Here is a 22,881-nt window from a genome sequence, read left to right as displayed (position 1 = left end):
AAACATGCAAATTAACCAAGAAGCATTCTGTAAACGTGTCTGCATTTCAAAACACCAAACTAGTAATATATATATATGTGGCCTAACAATCGTTAAATAATATTTTTTCTTATTTTTCATAGATGATATATATTTAGAAATTGTTAGGTATCATATAAAGCTTCGTTTTCTTTTACATTTAACTGATAGAACATCTGCTAACTCTAATAAAAAGTGTTTAGTTCCCCTTAAATTAAGTACCCTAAAAAGGAGTTCTGAAGGGTACCCAACTACTCTAAGTTCATACCACTTCTTTGTTGCACACGCTTTAGAAAAAAAAAAAAAAAGTTATTTAATTACCAGGTCTGTCTGTCTTTGCAAGTTGCAACTATATATTGAAGGAGTAGGAGGACCACCAGAATCATATAATGGGGAATTGAAAGAGAATTGCTTGTAAGGCTCAGGGGAACCAACCAAAACTTCATCGCTACCTCTAATCAAGTTCTTTGATATGATCTCCTGTGGCATTTTCTGTTACACTGGGAAATAGTTGTGATTTGTGAAGCTGTCAGACATGTTTGGTTTTCATGTTTCCTTTGTTCAGACTCGGACATCTTGTATAATCACAAGTTTGATACATGATAAGATAGCTATTGAACTTAATCTTGTAGACAGTTGTAAGAATCAATACAGCAAACTTGTCTTGCTGAGGAAAGGAGGAAACCAATAAAGAATTCTGAATAGCGAGGTTCGTTTCAAGGCAGATCTCAACATTTGAAATGTAATTGCTGATACTCAAACGAATGCAAATCATATAACACTGCTTCAAGTGCCTAAATTATTTTCAGGCACGCTAAAGTTTACAATTACAAGCATGCTAAAGCTTACTCCGAATAAAGAAGGAAAGTTTTTTTAGATTAGTCCTAATTTTATGGGGATGCGTCATGATTTTTATAAATTTTCCCATAAAATAATTGATAATTGGTCATAACTTTCATAGTCATCTTAATCCAGTAATAAGCAAGTTGCACAAAAAGAGACAATCCTGTTTAACTGCTATTTTGCAAGCATGCTAAAACTAGAGAACTGCTATTTTGCAAAGAATATATTAATGGAAAATCATCACATATATCACAAGCTTTAAAAGAATTACAACAATAACATGAATTGATGAAACCTTACCTACAGTCAGACTGCTAGTAATTTTGTATTAACTTTGTACAAATTAATTATTCACTCTGATGGAACTGTCGCATGTAGAATTTTCCGTGTTGGCTGGCTCAGCCACTTAATCTATACTATACACAGTATATATGTTTCAGTATATCAGGAAAAAAATGATTAACCCTTCTTGGCATTCTTTAGGTTTCGTACTGTCATAACAAGCTGCTGTCTTTCACCTTCTACCTCTGCAAACTTGAGACTTATTTCTGAATATCTCTCTTGCATCTCCTTCAATTCATTTTCCATGGATTTGTTTCTCTCCTTTAATGACTCTAATTCACACAATAACTCCTGGTTATTGGAACCGCCGTTATGGGTGACACAGACGTTCATTTCTTTCTCTAATATAAAGGCATAACTGATGGAAGAGAATGAGAAAAGAAAAGTTTAAAAAACTTGCTTATAAGGAACTAGAGGTAGATCTAACGCAATAGCTATATGTAACAGAAACTCGGAGCAAAGCTAGAATAAACTAACGCAACTAAATTAAACTTAAATATTCCTTTTTCCCCAAAACCATACCTCTTGGCTACAGATTTTGCAGTTCCATTTTCCCTGGACATCCACCCCGAGCTACTTAGATTTTCATCCATTTTCGCAATATCTTCAGCTAAACCACCATTAGAAGTAATGCCAATGGTGTCCTCAGGTACCTGCATCCCAAGATTAAGCGTTTCAGAAGTGATAGTACTATACTGTATGCACTTCCATTTAGAAGCAAATAACAATAGTTAAGCCTGGATAGACACCTAAACATGAAAATAAATTGCAAAAGGAAAGACTCAAAACTCATCTATGTCTAGCTACTGAAGAAAAAGCAGAGAGAAAGAGAGTGAAAGCCCACCCAAGCCCCTTACCTAAGGAGCAATGGGAGGCCAAAAAGAAAGTTTACATTGATGCTAGTTTGGTGACGGATAACCATGATGATGCAAAATGAAACTATGATGACGCAAAATGAAACTGTGTGTGTGCTTTAGTGACATCGTTCCTTTCATTACGCTATCGTTAGTCTTATTTTTCTGATAGTTCTTCCCTGATATGTAATGTAGAGATGGCATTGCTTACCTTTTGGCATGAGTTGTCACAGAAAATTACATTGTTCTGATTGAGTTCTTCTAATCTGTCCTCCAACTCTTCAATTTTGTTTAGAAGATCCCTTTCCTTCTCCAAAAATGAGTTTGCCGAGGTTTCTAAAGCAGTTTCCTTTAATTTTATCTGTCCCTGTGAGACAAAATCATAAAATGGTTAGTATTTAAACATCATGCCCAAAATAAAAGTCAAAAATCAACTTTGACAAAAGATGAAGATATCATAAGAAGGCCAGAATGCACTTGAACCGATGACTCTAAACTGATAATGACTAAGAATTTTCTCTCTCATGGTTTTGACCTGGTTATCATTGTTCCCACCTACACCATTGTTCAGCTTAGCAAGTTCTAATCAAAGCTTTTCATTTGCAACACAACTTGGAAGTAAAACATTTACCTCAAGCAATTTTATTTTCTCCCTCAGATTTGCAGCCTCTTTAGAGCCTTGAGGAACTGGAGCAGACTTGTTGTTCCTGAGATTAGTTTTTGTGCAATCAGCAACTGCTGCACGTTTGTTGCTTTCCTTGAGCTTCTTCTCAATACTGGTGATTATGTCTTCCTTTTTCTTAAGATCACCCTTTAACTGGAATACCTGCTTCCTAAGTTTTTCTTTCTCCAACTCATCCTCTGAAAGAGAGTGTTTCAGGTCATCATATTGAGCTTTCAGCGTTTTCACTTCTGTCTGTAAGAGACTTATTGCTTTCTCCTTCTCATCCTTGAGCAATATCATTCTATTCAACTCCTCCAGCAACTTCTCTGCTTCCTTCTTTGCCAAAGCAAGTGTACTCGCCAAGTTATTTCTTTCTCTATTACCTTTTTGTATGAGCTCTTCAGTGTGCTTAATTGACAACTTCAACTGTTCCAATTCAACTTTGAAATTCTCTTTCTGTTCTGCTTGTTCAGAAAGGATATTATTTTCTATCTTGAGCTTTTCAATCTCACCTTTTAGCCTCTGGGTTTCCTGAGAGAAAGATCCAATGAGTTCTTCCTCATTCTTCTTTTGATGTTCCAACTGCTTGGACTTGTCATCAGTTTCCACCAACATCTGTTCTATCTGACCCACTCTGAAATTTAACTGGGTAGAGAGGCCATTCATTTTTGCCTCATAATCATCCCTAATCGATTGGAGCTCTTCATTTGCTTTCTGAAGCATTTCTTCAAGTTGACTTTTCTGCAGATGCAGTTGATTAGCTTCTGCCAGTGCTTTCATAGCCACCTTCTCATTTGCATCAAATGTGGAAGCCACTTGCACGGACAGCCTTTTAAATTCCTCCTGAATCTTTTCAGCTGTATTGGCATTCTTCCATCTTGTCTTTCTTAAGGCTTCCTCCGCTCTGATGGCTCTTTGCTCCTGCTCAACTTTTGCATGAGTTATGGCTTCTAGATCAGCTTCAAATCCTTGGGATTGCTTCTCCAGTTCATCCTCCAAGCTCTTGATATGGGCTTCAAATTTATTTAGGGTCACCAAAGAATCAGAGTGTTCTCTGGATTGCTTCTTGAGTTCATTTTTCAAGCTCTGAATCTCAGCTTCAAGCTTATTTATGATCTCCAAAGAATCAGAGTGTTCTTTAGATTGCTTTTTGAGTTCATCTTCCAAGCTTTCAATCTGGGCTTCGAGTTCATTTATGTTGACAAAAGAAGAGGAACATTCATATTGCATCTTCAGTTGTTCTTGCAGCTCACTCTGCTCTAATTTATATGACATGTCATGGTTCTCCTGCTTCAGTATCTCATAGTCAAGTGCAAGCTGCTCCATTTGCATCTCTAGCTCATCTTTATCTCTCCTGCAGATCTCTATCTCACTGCTGAGGTCCATGATCTTTTGCTCCAGCAAGTATGCTTCTTTAGCATCTTTGTGCTCCTTAACTAGGTCTTCCAACGCCTTCTGCTCCTCATCATCGTCACTCAAACTTCTTAACATGGCATTCTCAGAGGATTTTGATTTGTTGGAAGGATTGGATATTTCCCAATTTTTCTGCTCCAGCATCTCTTCTAGATCTGTTACAGCAAGGATCAGCTCAGCATTTGATTCCTGGGTCTTCTGCAGTTGCAATCGAAGATTGGCATTGAGGTCCTTCTCATAATTTAATTCTTGTTTGATTTCATCAAGAAGAACTCGTGGATCCCCACCCTCAAACTGTAACTTGTTTTTGCTTTTTGCATCCTCTATGCGTTTCTGAAATGTTTTAAGCTTCTCACATTCTGCCTTGAGTGCATCTCTCTCTTCTTTCAAGCCTGTGACTTCTCTTGTGAGATCCTGCCCCCTTTTGCACTCCTTTACAATTTGCTTTCGCAGAGTCTGTAATTCCAGCTCTGACAAATCTACTTGTCTAGCCAAAGCAACAATTTCAGCCTTGAGCTTTTCGATCTCGATACTAGAAGTGCCTTGTGACCTTTCTCTTGTAAGGGTGTCATGAGAACTGTCTTTTGAGTCATCAGTACTTACCCCTTGATCAGAATCTGCTGACCACTCCCATTGTTGATGCTCTTCATAGACTGTTGCAGGAGCATTTGTAGTTGGCTTATGAGAAGCTGTGGTGTGGCCCCGGGATGATATGAAGCTGGTTGGATCCTGTAGGATGCTATTATTTCTCAATCCAAGTTCACGAGGAGTATTGAGCCCAGAGCTGCTCTCGGAACTTGACATTGTAATATCAGATCCACTAGATGTTCTGCAGTCACCATTTAGTTCAGAATTGTGGGAGGCATCACTAGGCTGTCTAGCCTGCAACGATAAAGAAATAGAGAAATGTACATTCATCACCCATCTCTATAGTTGTGCAATAAAAACAATAGAAACAAGGATGAAGAGATGAAAATTGAATTTCTTGCAGTAACTCTCTGTCTTGCATTCTCTAACTCTCTAAGTCATGCAAACCAAGAATAAAATAACTAAATTCTAGCATTAGGTTGAACATACTTCATTAGAACTACTCTTAATGCCTTTTGTATTGCCATTGCTTAAGAGGGTGTTCAGAGTTCTATTCTGGATTTTGATGTTTGTATGTTCAGTTTCCTCCGCATCCCTGCAAAGCTCTCAGAAGAGCCAAAAATCACATTGAAATCAATCAAGAAAACTCTAAAGCTAGGAAAGAGCTATTAATATAACAACAGGACCATTGAACCAATGACTACCTCTGATAGATGTTCCCCTGCAGCCGCTGAATTGAAACCTATTGAAGACCAACATCAGAAATAAAATTTCAGAAACCAACTAAAATTTGCAATTTCATCATTTGACTCGTAAAGGCAACCAGAGAGGAAGGACTTACATGCAAAACCCCATTAGATTTGGAATTCTTCAAGGGAAGAGAAACAGTGGAAACTTTTGTAGCCTCAGCATAAGTAGCAAAATCAACCGAAACTTCCCCAACTAAACTATTCTTGGACGATCCCTACAAACAATCCAAAACGACCCAACTCAGAGAAAGAAACACTCTTAACAAAAAACAAACTCAATAAAATAACATCATTTTCTTACAGTTGAGACAATGAAATGGTAAATTCTCTCATTGAACTTCCCAGTCTTTATATCTTGAGTGAATTTCACAGTTTCATAAATAGGATTTTCCCAACGACAACTTCCGTCTCGAATTATACCCTTATCTAGTCTTGCTGTTGGCTTCCCAATATCTCCAGGGATCACCGATATCACCAATGTATCTGCATTCAGCTGCGATACCTGTTTTAATAGATTTCGCTATTTAGTTAGTTCACACACGATAATTCCACACTCAATGTTCATTCACATGTAGAATTTTGACTGAATTGAGTCAAATGGCTGTTAAAGACTCAAATTAATGCAATCAATTTCTTGTTTCTGTCAGGTTACAGTTAAATAAACATTCAAAAAAAAAAAATCTTCCAATCATTTATTTTAGCGTGCAAATAGAACTAGTGAACTAATAATGCTGAACAAAAAATATATATATAAGATGGAAATATTTACCTGAGTTGCATGAAACTGCAATTTGAACACAGTCTTGATCTTGTTCTTTTCACTTCTCCATCTAGCAGACCTGAACATCTTTCTCTAAGACAGCCGGAGCTCCACCGACTAATACGCCGGAAAATCCAGTAAAGTCACCGGAACTCCGGCTAAACTCGCCGGGATATCAACATTTGCGTGATCTCTCTATCCAATGCAGCTTAAAGAGAGGAACTAATCTTTATGCTTTATCTGAAAATGCTCTATAGACACACAGAAAAAATCGGAATGTTGGAGAGAAAGAATGAGAGACAATCGAGTCAGCTGAATAGAAGAATGCTGAGCGGGAGAGCGAGTCAAGAAAGAAGCAGCAGATCTGATAAGAAGCAGCTGCGAGCTGTGTTGTGTTTGGATTTTCTCTTTCTCTTTCTCTATGTCCTTCGGTGTTTGTAACAGTGTCATTTAGAGGATGATGACACCTGTTTTTTTATTCAAATAAACTAACATATTATTATATAAATAGTTAATTAAATTACAAAGTATTATAGTAGGTGGAGCTACGCTTTCCTTTTTCCTTATTTATTTATTTATTTATTTTTTTAGAAAAGAAGGCTCCTAAATCCATTAATCAAATGGTGGAGTTGTCAGTAATGCTTCGAGTCAAGGGAACAGTGAGTGAGTATATAAATATACTTTTTATTTTTTTTTTATATATTATGACATTCATTTCCTTCTTTTACTTTTTTTAACACATGATTTCCTTTTTGCTTCCTTAATACTAATTTACTAGAATCTAAATTATTTGTATTAAACTTATGCTTCTATCCATTATGGGATCTTTATTTGATTTATTTTTATGTTAATGCAAGATATCAATTCTCTTCTTTGATAAATGCACTTATTTGATTTCTAATACTAGACATTTAAATTTTTATTTTCTATTTTTAAATCTATAGAACGTAAAATTATATATAACAAAAATATTATAAAAATTCTTATACAATTATTTTTATTTTTATATTTATACTAAATTTAACGTCGTAATATAATCTGATTTTAACACTTGATTTTATTTTAAATTCCGTAGATTTAATTTTTTAATTTTTTATGATTATTCTATGACACGTTTAAATTTTTACTTTTTTTTTATCTCTTTTCCATATAATTTTTATTGTTAACTTCATTATATATATATGAATTTATATTAAAAGAAATAATAGAATTGAATAAAAATATATATACATAAAGATGAATAAAAATAAAAGATGTTATAAATTAAAAAGAATTATTAAAAAATATTGAAAGTTAAATTAGTAAAAAATAATAGAGTAGGGATATGACTTTTATTGGATGTTTGGGATCATGCAAAGAGATAGAGTTTTGAATAATGTCCCGACGTGTGCCGTCCAGCTGGGAGTGGGGCAAAATATTTTCGTAATACATAAGTTTCTGAATAGGGCCAAATAGTAGTAAAATACCACAAATTTATACATATTTAGAGATTTTTTTTTTACATTAAGAAAATGACAAATTTCTTTTTTTATATTTTACTTTGCTTCTGCATTGTTGCACTTATTTTTATCCAGTGTTTAACGTACTAATTTTGGCACCTAATTATCCTCCCCCATAATAATGCATTATATACTATCATTAGTATAATGCAGGGTTTATGTGTGTATTATAAGGGTCTGTAGAAATGGCCATTCTTTTTGGAATTCACGTACTAATTTTTGCTTTAAATTAGCTATTTAGTAAGTAATAATAATGCATTATCATAGTGAAAGTTCTGATGTCTTATGTATGATAATTGCAATCAAATGTTAATAATTCTACATAGCGAATAAAGTTTTCCTATAAGAATAAAATTAACACAGCTCAATTATTATATATATACGGTATATAGTTGTTTTGAGAATATATTTTCATTTTTTAAATAAAAATATTAATCTTAAAATAACTATAAAGTTAATTTTGTAATAAAATACGCATAAGTATAAATCTAATATGATTAAAGTGGTGCTTTTTCTAGATAAATATAAAATTATATACCTGGTATTGCATTATTATTCAAGGGCATTATAGTCATTCATATAATACACGGCTAAATACTGCCGACTGCTGGCCAAGGGACCAAATGGTTCAAAGAAAAAATGGCAAAGGCTAACGGCCAGCTCTTGACTAACTAATATTTGTTTGACGATTTTAGTGCCAAGAAAATGACTTATGACCCAATACTATTCTTATTTACTCTATATGATTTTAACATGCTTCATTTCTAATATTCTTTTAATTTTGTTGTCAATAAGAATCTTTTATTTTTTTTGTGTTTTTAACAATTAAATCACTTTAAGAGTGACAGTTATAATTTAAAACCCATCAACTTTTTAATTAAAAAAAAAAGAAGGAAATTTAAACAAAACTCAATGATTAAAGAAGAACATTTTGTTTCAATTGCTAAATTTATGGTAAGGAATCAATGCATATCTCATTAATGTAACAATTAAAGTGAGCTTACTACATAATTTCATCCTTTTACTTTTCATGTTTGAAATCCCTAAATTAAAATTACAAATCAAAACTAAAAACTCTTAGCTCATCATTTCATTGATTGATTAGTAAGAATTAAAGTGATTGAAACTCTATGGCGAAGTGCGCTTCACTGGAGCTGGTGAAGCATATGGGGGTGAGTGCAATGTAGTAGAGAATTTGAAGCTTTGAAAAAGGTAAGTTAAGCTTCATAAATCATTTTTTTTCATATTTACAGATACAATGTGAAATTTTTAAAGTAAGTTTTTCACTTTTTATTAAATACATGTAGTGATTTTTTGGGGAATAAAGGATTTTTTGATTTATTTAACAAATTGCTTTAGTGTCCACATCGACTAAGATAAATCACCTCACACTCTGAACAATGTTTATGACCATGCTGGCACCAAATAAATAAAATAGCATGATTTATTATTGGTCAAAATGAAAATCTAAAAGTGTTAGAAATACATTGATGAAATTATGCACTAAGCCATTTAAGTGTCTGGTGAAGTTTTCAGTATAACATTGGCATGTAATTAGCATATGGAATTTTGTGGGTGTTGAGTAAAATAAAATGGAACCTATAAAAGATACTTGATGCAGTTGCAAGTAAAAGGTGTCGTATTTTTAGGTACATAAAATTAGAGTAAAGACAAAGCTTAACGCAAACACACTCTCCTAACATCTTAATTCTATCTCTGATTTCTTTGTTTGAACTCATTCAGCTTTGGATACTTAAAATGAGAGGGACATGAGACAATAGTATCTCTACAAAAACTATGTATGACTTCCGAAACAAAACAAACAAATCAATACGTCCTCTTACAAATTAAAATTGCAAAACAGAAAAACACATCATAAATTCCAGTGTGTCTTTTGGCTTTTAAAAACAAAATCATGCGAATACGTGCTGCCAGCACCAGATTTAATACTACAAATGTATATACCTGCCGTTTGGTAATGTTGATAGTTGGGTAAGAAATGGAAGTATATATATAAATATAATTCTTGAAAGTTAGAAACAACAAATACAACAGAATGCTACTGAAATAGAAAATGGGTACAAAGAGTCGCAAAGAAGCATAATCCCAAGGTACGCCACCAATTTCAACATTTTTTTAAATTAGTTTGTCTAACAAATTGATGCTCAATAAGGGTATTTATATCATTTCAGTAATTCAAGGAAGCTCTGTCTTCTTTTCCTGTTAAATACAGAATTTGATTTAATGAAAGTCGAACACCGAGCAAATATATTTTAGAAGAATATTGATCTAATTTTCATCATTAGCACCAACATTCTACATAAACTTATGGTTTGTCTGTGGACTATCTGTATGTGTACGTGTGACACAAGAAAAATAGAAACTGGTTGCTTGCTCTGGATCATATTCTTTACTACCATCTTCCTGTTTCTTTCCATTTACTTGGCTTTAAAGGTGGTCATGGGTAGGGCGTGAGGAGCCTGGCGAGTTAATTAGTGTCAACAAAAACAGATAGTAGTAGTAGTAGTAGTAGTCCATGTGAGTAGAAAAGTGATGTACCCACCAACACCATAGCTTCACCAGTCGCCGCCCCCACTAACCTTCCTACTGTACTATCAACATAGACCACCAATTGTTAGTGTACTCACGGATTGTGCAATTTTTCCATTTGGTGAGTGGCTCCATTTCTGTCTATTCTAACGCATCAAACTTCTTTCTCCAACTCCCACTCTTTTAACTACCCTATCTGTTTGGGTCCCTTCCTATTACCTAAATTATGTTTCTAGGACCCTTTTTGGCTCACTTGTCCCTTCTTCTTTTCTTCAGGGGTTTTTCTTTCTCTGTTAAATTAAATTATATCATAGCCCCCATGAATAATTTGTCGGTCCTTTAGACTAAAGGTGCCCTCCAACTTTTCTATCAATTTAATTTTTTATAAGTTCATGAAGATTTTTATAATCACTCTGTATATTTAATTATAAAATGCTAATCACAAAAATGAAATTGGAAAAGAAAATGTTTTTGTAAGATCTAATGTCTTCTTTTATGGAGGAATATAATTAGTTTCGGGAATAAGTAATCCCGTGTAAGTGACATCAACTAGATAAATGTACTTAGTTATAAAATGTGCTTTTACGCTAAAAGGTTTGGATTCGATTTTTAGAAATGGTTTTTTAGGCGTTTATGTGTCTTATAAAATCATCTAGGTTACGCATTGGTTGAATCTTTTTTATTTAGTTTTGAGATTGGTGTTGCGGCGATGAGTTTGAACTCCATTTCAAATTTAACTATAGTTTTATGAATATTCCGCAACATAAAGAATATATATGGTCATATTCAACGGAAGTTGCTGCTACTAGTTACCTACTTTCTTTCTTTTTTACCAAGAAAGATAAATGCTAAATAAAATTTCATTTCAGATGTATACCTCCATGATATTTTGTTCACTTAAATCTTATATTGTGGTATACATTATAAAAGTAAAATTCAGGTTTAATGGGAATTCTTTTTACAGGAAATGATTATCTTCATCTTTTCCTTTGTTCTTTTCCTTTTTTTTTTTTTTTTTCTTTCACCTAGTGAAAACAACATAACATATGGTTTGTAAGGACGAAAGATTTTGTTTGTTGAGAAACATAAACATGTGACTGAGAGCATGATTTATAAATTGGTACCAAATTGAAGAAGCAGCCATGTTCACAAGCACAAACATCACAGCAGTGGAGTTCAAAGGCCAATTACCATCAATGCAAAGGGCCAGCCACTGTGCCACTTCAGGCCAATATCACAATAATATATATATATATATTGGATGCATGGCCTTGTTTATTTATTGAGCTTATGGCTGTCCTGCATTATTGACATATCCCCACCATTAATTCATCATTCAATCATATAATAATTCTATACGTTTTTAATTAAATTATAGTATTTTCGTTACTTCGACCTAGGCATTTTAAATTAATGTAAGTGCATTAACTTCATCTTATATTATCCCCTGAATAAACAGGATAACAAATATTTTTCAAATTTGAAAAAAGAGAGATTATACATCATCAGTTAGTGGTCTAATTTCTTTTGGATAATAAGTCTTAATCATACTCATCGAACATGCCTTAGCGTATTGTCTCTACAACATATTAGGTGATTAAGGAAGTTCCAATGACTTAATCAAACGATTCAGGAGGAAAATAATCTTAATCTTATTTACAACGATATCAACTCTATCATCTCACCAAACTAATTGGGCCTTAATTATAATTAAGAAGTTGCTGCACTTTAGTTTTATTTTTCTTGAGAAAATATATAAGATAGAAAAAATAAATAAGTTGGAGACGGTCTCCCATCTTCACAGAAGTATTTGTGGAATGTGGGAACCATAAACATATAGATGTTGATGCTTGAGATAATGTACAGAGGCGAAAATGGAGATCATGAATAGATGGTCCCCTTTCAACATTAGCTTTACACCTTATTTCTGAGAAGACCTTAATCCTACTCTTCATCATTACTTCCACTTTCATGTGATACCATAAAAAAATTATACATAGGATTAAAATTATTGGACCACTGACTCTTCAGTACTTTACTTGTTACTATCAATAAATTGCAAAGAAATTAGAGACCCTTTTAGGCTTATAATTGATCTATCATCAAAGGAATCTCACATGAAAGTTAGAGTCATTATAACTTTAGACTCGCTAATTAAATCAATAAATTAGATGGAAAAATACAAATAGAAGATTAGCTTTCAAATCATGTATCAGAAATATTGTCTTCCTACTCATTAGAATAATGGGCGCAAATCCTTTTCATCGATCCATTCACGTTGCGTTCAATTGTAATACGATTCGATTGAATTCCTTATTCCAATGTATTTTGTTAATTAATCAACAGTTTAAACTACCCAACCAGTTTTAGTGACGTTTAAGTTAAAAGATAGTAGTCTCGGGGGTGAAAAAACTGAGAGGGAAGAAAAACAAGGAGTGTTCATGTCTTTATCCATGGTCAATTACACATCATGCATGCTCACTAAATTAAATTAATTAGTTGATTAATCAAATCAAAGTCTTAATTAATACGAAAATGTTTGAACAGAAATGAATATGTGAAGTTATAGAGAAAGATGGGACGTCTCTTTTATGTTCTGATAAAAGAAAATGATAAACACGGATCTCCTTTGTCAACTTTTGCCAAAAACACTGAATTATTTGAGAAGCTTCAGATCCACAAAAGTCTGGAAAAGATAAAGAGAGTTTAACATGTAGCTGCACGTTGAAGATTAAGTCCCCAAGAGAAATCAACCCTGAAAATTAAAGAGAAAAGCAGTGAAGACTTAGCTATGAACTAGACAGCAAAAAAGGAATAGCATAGGGCGGAGAACAGAAGACGTTGGCACAATATCTACTCATCAAGATACAAGCCATTTGTATCATACGTAAATTGCAAAAATGAGCTCTAGAGATACAAGCCATTTAATACTCGTGATTAATATAAACATGGGATCAATTATTGGAAAGAAAAAGTACCCAACAATGTGGTGTATTATTATATGGAGCCAATAATTTCACAAAATTTTATGGAATAGAATGTATAATATTAATAGCTTAACTTTTTAACCGAATTTCATATTCTAATAAATATCAAGTTATTAATTCTTCAAAAAATATTGATGAGTTAACTCATCAGTTTATATATGAGTTCAGTTCAGGAATTTAATAATTTGAGTTTCTTTTCTAATTTGAACCCAATTGTTAATTAAATATGATACTTAAAAGAGTTTTTATTAGATTTATATTTGAGTAGTTTCTACTAATAGAAAGAAATTAAGAGAGGGAAAAAGTAGAAAAAGTGGGGAAAAAAAAAAAGTAAACCTAAGATATTTAAGAAGCTTTTTTATATTTAGTCACATGAAGATAGTCTGATTTTGCCTCTTTTTCTTTATATCTTTTTCACTAAGACAATATAGCATCATATTCATATAAAGTTGACAATGTCATTAAGCTGTATTTAGAAAAAGAAGAAAAGATGTAAAAGATCACAGAGACTCAAGGAGAGTATAGCAATGATGAGCATATATGCACACATGAGAGACAACAGAAAGTGCTCACGTGAAGGTGGTCGACCCCATTTTAGTGTAACAATTTATGTAAGCACTGCCTTAAGAAGTGCATATTGAAGTTGGGTCCCAAGAGATAAAGAAGAAAGATGATACTTAAGCTTTCTTAAGGAAGGACCATCACACCTCATGTCTCATGATTTCGCTTTGCATCCATTTTCTGCTGTCAAAAGCAGCGGATTTAGCCTCATCATTGGAAAAAGATGAGGCAAGAACAGATGCAAAGATCTTATATATGGTGTTATGCAAATGCCAAGAAAGAAGATTATCACGTGCAAAGACAACCTAAAAGCCTACAGATCTCATGCGATCAAAGAAATCCCGCATGTCTTGCTTTGTCTTAAGAGAGGTTGACATCATGATTTAGAAGCAAATTAGAGATCATGATTGTGAAGAAAACAAAAGGGTAATTCACATGCATATATATAATCTCAGCATTACCAAGATCTTGAGGGTGGACAACCAAGCACTATGGTTGTGTGTGCTGATTTATATTGTACTCGAGAATGAATAAGAGGAGAGATTTCTTACAAATTCTCTAATTACAACATTATGGTTTGCCTTTAAATGATCATTTATGCTGTAAGGTTGGCATATGTACATATAAAAAAAAAATTAAAAAAAGAAAAAGGAAAAAGGGGGTTGGCATATGTCTATATAAGGCAAAGGCTAAAACAAACAGGAAAATAGGTTGTTTGGGCCATTAATGGATTTATACGCTGTAGTCCATAAAAGATACATTGCTTCTATTTTATATGAGTTGGGTTTGGGATGAAAGCCCATTGCAGTAAAATGCCTAACTACCTAGGGATTTCTCAAAGTTGGATACGTTATTCCGCAACCAATGACGAAAGCGAATAGATATCGGAGAATCTAATGAATGGTCAGATCTTCACAGTGATATCTTGCTCGAAATTACCAAAGAACTTAATTCTTTTCGAAGAACTTTGATGCAATGTGGCGATTAGTTACAAGAAAAGAAAAATCTCGCACCCCGTTCACAGGTTGCATGGCTGCCATGGATTACGAAGCAATCGAAAGATTATGATATTGAGCATCGTGAGTTCTCTAGCCTATCGGGACGCAGAACTCGTAGATTGTTTTAAAAGAATGGCTTTTGATTGTCAACAATAAATGAGAAATCCATATTTTCCAACTGTCAATAATAAAGATTTCGACTACAATGATAACTGGTACATAATAACGGGAAGCTAGCTTTCTGCAGACACGTGGACTTGGAATGGACTGAAATAGATACAGAGGATTTTAGTGGTCCATTGGGTATTGTTAAAGATATGCAGCAGTAGCTGAGTTCAAATACAAATACATGCTACTTTGAGTAAGTCTTAGTATTTTGTTATTCTGTTTGCATTTTTCTGCTATAAATCTGCAGTTGCAGTGAATTAGGAGATTCAATAATATTCAGCAGATTGTTTGCTTATTCTGTTACTAGATTTGTGTACAAATAGTTCCATCCATCAATAAAATCAAGTAAGCTTTCATAGCTATTTTCTTTGTGATTTTTATACTTTCTATATCTGCAGAAATAGTTATTTTTGTCCAATGGGTATCAGTTTTTAGTAATGGACACTTCTACAGAATGGATGAGGTTTCCTTAAGATTTTTGTTGTCAAATTGGACACTATTCTATGTCGGATTTCAACTACAGCGAAAAGCAATATTGCATTCCCAGCTACAGCTCAAATTGACGGATCATTTTATAATCCCCTATTTGGTAGAATCATCTGATGCATTAGTGATAGTATTAGACAAAGTTCTCCATTTTGAAACTTAGTATGTTCGAGGATGTGCTCCTTTTCAAGTGTTTGAGACTGGAAAGAGGTGAAGAACATAGGGAACGGAGTCTTGTTTTTAGGAAGCAATTCATCTTTCTGTGTTGAATCTAGCTGCGAAGCAAGTTGTACATACTATTTGAGGAACTCTTTCCATGCAAGTGGCGTTTACGATATGCTAGATGGGAAAATTAAATTAAGCCTCTTCTTGAGGTCTGTGAACATGATAATTATGCTTATAAATTGCTCTATGTCCAACTAAGTCTTTGATTAGGCATCAGTCTTCTCTTGTATTTACTGTATGGCATGGGCACGTTCTGCTCAGAATTAATATTGGATTGCTGAATTAGTTTGCTGATGATGGGTTTAGCCAAGTGAGGTGTTGTATTTCCTGTTGGTGGTCACTTCTTAGCCTTCCCTCCTGGTTACCAATATAGTTAGTCGGTTAGTAGTTGGCGAAAGTGATTTGCATTAACAAAGTGCTAGCGTTTTTAATGAAAGAATATTCAAGTTCCTCTGGAATATTACAAAAATTAAACATTTGACCAAGATTGTTTAATCGAACCATAATCTCAACGAAAGCGATGTTTACAATTAGAAGCAATATCGACCGAACCCTCGTATTATTCTATTGCATCAAAAGGTCATACCAAATCTGAAACCGACATGCACTTTTCTCATCGATGCCTATAGTGAGTTAATATAATTGAGTTTTTGTTTGAACATGCTTTGTCAAAAAGTAGTATTTTGTCCTTGGGGGGATCATCCCAATAACACTCAAGCCGGGGTCTGGAATTAGGATTAATTTTGCATGAGAAAGCTGACCAGTGCAACCGTCTATCGGATCCCATTTTACCACAATTTGCAACTCATTGCTTTGGTTTATTTACGTAGCTCACATGAGAGTTACTGCTTGAATAAGGCAAAGTTCTAACTGTTAAAAGGAAGGCATAGATGTTGTGACAAAAATATGAAATAACATTTGTCATGAATATAACGAGAGAATGGAAACACTTCCAGCTCGCGTTCCCATTTAATTAGCACTAATTCTAATTCGTGTTACTAATTTTTTCCATTTGTTTTATTGGTTCAAAATGCCAAATTACTGCAACAAGCTACATGAGCTAAAATGCAATAAGATTAAAAATTCTATATGACTAGTACATAGTACTATAGCCGGCCTAATCAGGCAGCCGGCCTCAGATACCTATATTAGAGACCTCATTGCTTACCATTTATAGGTAATATCCTTCCATTTTCTCTCCATGCAATCACTCATCTTTTCTCTTACATAATTATCTCATTACATCAACCAAGCTAACCTAGGACCGAATCAAGAATCCTGAAAAACACAAACAAGAACATGAGGCAAGCAGGAATTTACTCAGGAATACTATGTGGTGGGTTGTCAGGAAGAACTGGGCCTCACTCTTTGCCATTGGCAAGAATCAAGAAGATCATGAAGAAATCAGGTGAGGATGTCAAGATGATATCTGGGGAAGCACCGATTGTTTTCTCAAAGGCATGCGAGCTATTCATTCAAGAGCTCACGAAAAGGTCTTGGATGGTGACGATGCAAGGGAAGAGGAAGACTCTTCATAAAGAGGATGTTGCCTCCGCTGTAATAGCTACCGATATATTTGACTTTCTGGTTAACTTGGTTGATAATTGCAGCAACTCCTTGGATAATCCAGAGGAATTAGAGACAAGTAATTAGCTCCTCATATCTAATATCTCTTCACCATTCCTAAGACTTCTTCCAAATAAACTACTTACAAGCATTAATGTTTCAATTTTGGAGCGCCTACATTCCTCTTGCATCTGGATGAAGGCTGCTCTTTAATTTAATAATAGCAGTTGACATATCATCTCATTTGAAGTCACCATCTAGTTAACAGTCCAGACTGCTATGCATTGAAGCTAATTGATAATTAATTGACTTGGTTTAATTATTATACTAACTTGACCAAATTAATTAAACTAATTGATGAATTATTGGAAATACCTGACCAGGCCGGTAATAAACTTGGAACATATCATCTCTTCCACCAAAAGAACTGTTGTGAGAAAATTTTGTTACGATGTCCCCTAACCTTAAGCATAATCACGAGCTTACAAATCTTTAAGCTTTACTTTCATGTTTATCTTCCACACCAGTAATTATTATTTTCATCAAATACCTTTCAATACTTTGCATCCTTCCTTGACACATTAAGCTTCCAAAAAATCAGAACACTTGAAAAAAGAGATTGCTAGTGGCCGTCCATTTGCTTTCGCCCCTGCCCTCATGCAAATATGTAAAAACAAGTCAATCCAAGAAAGCAATTTTTTTTTAAATTAAAAAATAAACTATTTAAGAGTAATTAATGTGTATATGGCCATATCCTTCAAAACAAATTGCAACTTTTTAAGATACGAGTGTTTCTTAGTATTGGGATTAGGTGGTATCCATTGGCCATCAAACTACTCAATTGAAAATCATTGACATAGCTACTATTTTAATAATGGAGTTCTAGGGGATAATCAGGATCCAGTTTCGATTGAACAAATCACATTTTGCAAGATTAATCAAGAAGAATTGGACAATGAAATGAGAAATAAAGCCATTTGTCAATGAAAAATTACCGCAAGCTAGTAATTGTTGTTGATTTGGGATGAATTACATGGCTATAAACCAGAGTACGTATAGCATAATAGAGAAATCACTATTTCAATTGTCAAAAGTTGTCGACAAGGATAAAAATTTGCAAAATGGAAGAAGCACTTTAATTAATGATGAGTTACTTATTAAGAAATAGATTTTGTAATTTGATATATGGTTTTTTTCTAATAAAATTGATTAAAACAATTAAAGAGACAACGAGCTAAAGAAAGAAACAACAGAATTTGCTGAATATAATAACACTTGAAATTGAGAAATGAGTTCAAAGGAAAAGTGGTCTATTTACCGTAAAAAAGAGAAATTGTCAGAAGTGGGATTTGAACCCACGCCCTCTCACGAGGACCAGAACTTGAGTCTGGCGCCTTAGACCACTCGGCCATCCTGACAGCTGTTCTCTATTCTTCCAAATACAAAATTTTAAATCGAAGTTCATTAATGTTGGACACAATACAAATGAGTACATTGTTAATAGTAGTAGCTAGTATACAAGGCTAAACAATCAGACTAATTTAATTAATAATAACTAGTTACAGAAAAACCTTGTGGTTCGTGGCTGAATATTCTTCATCAACATACAATTGTTATCAATTTAGGACAGCATTGCAGGAAACTAAGTTATATATAAATTCATGCTGAGAAATAATTGAAAATAGAATTTTCACTCAAGCCACTGGTGACCAATAACTCATTCTCTAGCCTAAAAGGTGACGGCGACCGGACTTTTTTCTCTTCAACACTTCTTTTTCTCGACTCTTCTGACTTTTTCTCGGTAACAGCAGCTGCCCTTTTCTCAATTCTTCGCTGTATAACATAATCCTCAGGAATAAATACATCCATTATGTATCTAAAAATTCGATGCAGTTAATACAGCTTCAGTCCAAAGAGGAAAGACAGAGAAAAAGAAAACAGAGAGAGCAAGAAGTTAAGAGGACGGAAAGTGAAAGAATTTGAGCCTAAAAAAAGAAGATTCCGGGAGGCTGAATAATTTATAGGAGTAGTAAGGGGGTTATACAATGGGCGTGAGGTGCCCATTTGTTTGAATTAAACAAGCGATATTTTTGAGTTGTTAATGAATTGGAGGCGGAAATGGGTTTTCGAGAAGTGAATTTGACTGTATGCATGGCGTGTAAGGCATTGAGGGTGGCATGGAGGAGTGAGCACGTGAAAGGAACTGTGCCTTTGAGACATCTGTTTACTCTTTTGGTTTTGTTTATTAGTTGTTCTTGTTTTTCTTTTTCTTTTTCAGTTTAGTTCTACTGTATATATGTAATAATCAAGATTAGAGGAATCTTGCCCTTGAATCTTGGGTTTTGAGAAAGAGGAATTTCGTTGATCAGGCGGATTCCGTTAATTTTGTATACATATCAAAATTCAAGGGACAGTGGTCTAATTAGTAAAAGTGACAGCTAATCTTTATAGGCTTTGGTCCCATATTAGAATGAATCTATTTTTCAATTTTGAAAGAGCTGTCTTATAACTGATATTATTAATATTTAAATTCAATATTTTATGGAGTGAAATTATACAATGCAATATTAATAAACTGATTTTTATATGAGATTGTATATTCTTATATCATCAAAATTCGGGGAAATGAAAATTAAATCAATTTCTTAATTATAGTTTCTCATAGTTTTATCAAGCTGAATATTAGTTGAATCTCTTGTAGCAAAGCCACGAACTTCTCCCCTTTCTCTCATTTCCCTCCGTCAATGGAAATCCTCATGTCTAAGCAGGGGAAAGCGACAGACATGGTACTACTGAGATTTTGTCCAACAAGGGCTACCGCCATAAACTTTTGCACCAAAATCACCAACAATAACCTTTCCTTTCCTTCTTAGCAGTATCCCCAATTTTAATATTTAATCTTAGAAAAGTACAGGAATCCTAATTTGATAAGTAATTGGTATTTTTATATCTTAATTTCATAAATAATTAACTCAAATATGTATTTTTGGTTCTATAAGTAATTGATAATTTACTAAATCATACTCTATTTTATGTATCCATGATGAATCCTAATAGTACATAAATTTTTCTAACAGCTAAAGACAAAAAGGTCTAGAAAAAGAAATGAAAAGATAAACTTGTTTTAGTTTTGTTATCTTAATGATAATATGTCAAAGCATATTATGTTAAGAAAACCAGGTCTGAATGAATAAGTTGATATCTGACGAAGATTATATTCCGAACTCAATGCCAATCCTACTATAACTCAAATACTAAAAATTTATAAGAATATGTGAATATTTAAGGAAGACCAATTCAAATATACTTAGAAAATTCCTCACATATATTATCCTACCCTAAGTATAAGGCGATCTTAAGGCCTATTAAATTTTTATATATTTTTAAATTTCTCCTTTGTTTTTTGTTGACTTAGTGATCAAAATAAGTGTTTGGGCAATAGTCTACAAACCTCAATTTTTTTTAAAAGATATTTTTATTTATACAATATTATATTTAGTATAATAAATAAAAAAGTAACATGTACATATATGAGTATTTTTCCACTTTGTCATTTGAATGATTGACACATATTTAATTATTTAAAATTAATAAATAAATATGAATTATTCACATAAAAGAGAATATTCCGATCTATATGGGTAATATATTCTTAATACAGCTTGTAAAAGATAATTAATTATATTGTCAGGCGTTGTGTCTAAGAAATTATTCCGACAATCATGTTAATATTTGAAAAAATTGAAAGTAAAATTGCTTAATAAGGTAAAAGTGACATTACGCTTTGCTAGGTGCTTCTCGCCCATATTTATAGTGATTGCTAATGTAGATAAGGTTACTAATCGGATAACTCCTATATTGTAGGAGATGACGGTTATCAACCCATGAGATGAGTCTTCTATCTATACAGTTGGTCAAGACAGAGCTGACAGGAAACAATGGAAATTTGACTCCTGAAGAAGGTGCAAGAGCTCCAGTAAGGTTGGCTTTGTTGCCTGACGATGGTCCTTCTGGCCTCTACTTTGATAACGTGGAAGCGTCCAGCTTTTGATGGAAGGTGACCAATAATGAATTGATGATATTCATTTGAGTTAATAATGACAAGTGATTTTTACCGAGTTTATAGGAGATAAGGCATTGTTTGAGCAGACTTCTAATACATGACACTAATTTTACAATATGTCTGATCTATAGATCGGATTGGAAAACCCGATTGATAATGGTGAGCTCAACCCTATTAATGATAAAAAAAAAAAAAAGAAAGATTATTTGCAACCCTATTCTCTGACAGCGATTCGTTGTCTGATAGGAGGGAGCAATAATAAGTGAAGTATAATAAACGTGCACCCTAGACCAGCATCATCTCCGTAATACCAGAACTTCAGACTAAATCCTGAATCACATGATGTCTACATTCTGGGTCTGAGTACTCATCTAAACCTAAGTTAAGCATTCTGATACTGTGGTCGGTTGGTCAATAAGATAATGTAATTATTTACCGACAACATTGATATTAAGCATAGTTAAGCTGCTTAATGCCCTATATTTTATTTCTTTTCAAAAATAAATAAGCATCACATAGGAACGTGGCAGCATTGAAAAAATAACAAGCTTTTCACTAAATTCAAGATGGTAATGTTGTGATCATGAGAGTAATATATACGGTGGGCTGAATGGGTTATACAATGGAGATGGTGGGGGGACAGATATGCCTTCAATTATGGACAAAAGGTGAATTTACTATGCTTATATATATTCAATTTATTTTTTTTTATAATTTAATTAAAATTTAAAAGTTTGATATTATTTTATTTTTAAAAAAAAATAAAAATTGTTTGTATTTAATTTTTAGATATAATATTAGAAAACTATTTGCTAAAAGGATTTAAATTGGATGTATTTAATCTTTAGATATAAATTTACAAAACTATTTATTAAAAAATTTAAATTGAATGTATTTAATTTTTAGTAAATTTACTCTTTTTCCCTTCAATTATTGCTGAGTTGTGGGTTTAGGTTGTTGTAAGAAATTTCACAATAGTGGCTTGGACATTTTCTTTATTGTTCTAAGTAAGTTAATAATGTCATAATTTGATGAAGGAGCTCTTACGAAATAAGTTAGCAGATTTTGATTAAATAATTGCAGGTAATGTGTGTGCATCTGATCCACGATGTCGGTAAATCTTTGTTTATATGATATCAGATGAACAAAATAAAATAAAATAATAAAGCATATAAAAATGGTCTAACCACTGATACTACACTGACGCTTGCCCATGGAATAAGAGATCAACTATATAAGAAAGATGGCGCTGTAAAAGTTTTTCTGTGTTCTATATTCCTTTCCTTTCAAATTCGAAATCTATTACTGGAGTCATCATTTTCTTTGGTGGGGTCATCAATAATGACCACAAATACTACTCGCTATTACTGATTATTGTTCGATTAATGAATTGCAAATATAAGAAGTAGGTCAATTTTCATTCATATCTTTTAATAAATACTAATTATATTATATTATATAATCAACTAAAATAAGAATAGAATCAATAAAAATCTATTATAATTTGGCATATAAAAACTAACTAAACGAATTGTTTATTAATAGAT

General features: G+C 33.2%; 1 protein-coding gene, 1 non-coding gene and 1 pseudogene across 2 annotated transcripts; 1 reads left to right on the top strand and 2 right to left on the bottom strand.

Annotated features, from left to right (window-relative positions):
• Nucleotides 1–1,085: 1,085 nt before the first annotated feature.
• LOC8266445 (intracellular protein transport protein USO1) lies at nt 1,086–6,703 on the bottom strand. Its single transcript, XM_015715856.3, has 9 exons — nt 6,241–6,703; nt 5,773–5,973; nt 5,564–5,686; nt 5,427–5,464; nt 5,212–5,317; nt 2,689–5,016; nt 2,269–2,424; nt 1,726–1,856; nt 1,086–1,561 (listed from the first exon to the last, which is right to left on the bottom strand). The coding sequence occupies exons 1-9, from the start codon at nt 6,316–6,318 to the stop codon at nt 1,321–1,323; spliced, it is 3,402 nt and encodes a 1,133-aa protein (XP_015571342.2). The 5' UTR covers nt 6,319–6,703; the 3' UTR covers nt 1,086–1,320.
• Nucleotides 6,704–16,794: 10,091 nt separating this feature from the next.
• LOC125370035 lies at nt 16,795–17,358 on the top strand (annotated as a pseudogene).
• Nucleotides 17,359–18,605: 1,247 nt separating this feature from the next.
• TRNAL-CAA lies at nt 18,606–18,689 on the bottom strand. Its single transcript has one exon. It is a non-coding gene; the product is annotated as a tRNA-Leu (tRNA).
• Between the last annotated feature and the right edge of the window lie 4,192 nt (nt 18,690–22,881).

Source organism: Ricinus communis, chromosome 5, assembly GCF_019578655.1.
Source record: "Ricinus communis isolate WT05 ecotype wild-type chromosome 5, ASM1957865v1, whole genome shotgun sequence".
Taxonomy (NCBI): Eukaryota; Viridiplantae; Streptophyta; class Magnoliopsida; order Malpighiales; family Euphorbiaceae; genus Ricinus; species Ricinus communis.
The sequence above is the reverse complement of the archived record's forward strand: the minus strand, read 5'-3'. Positions and strand labels throughout refer to the sequence as shown.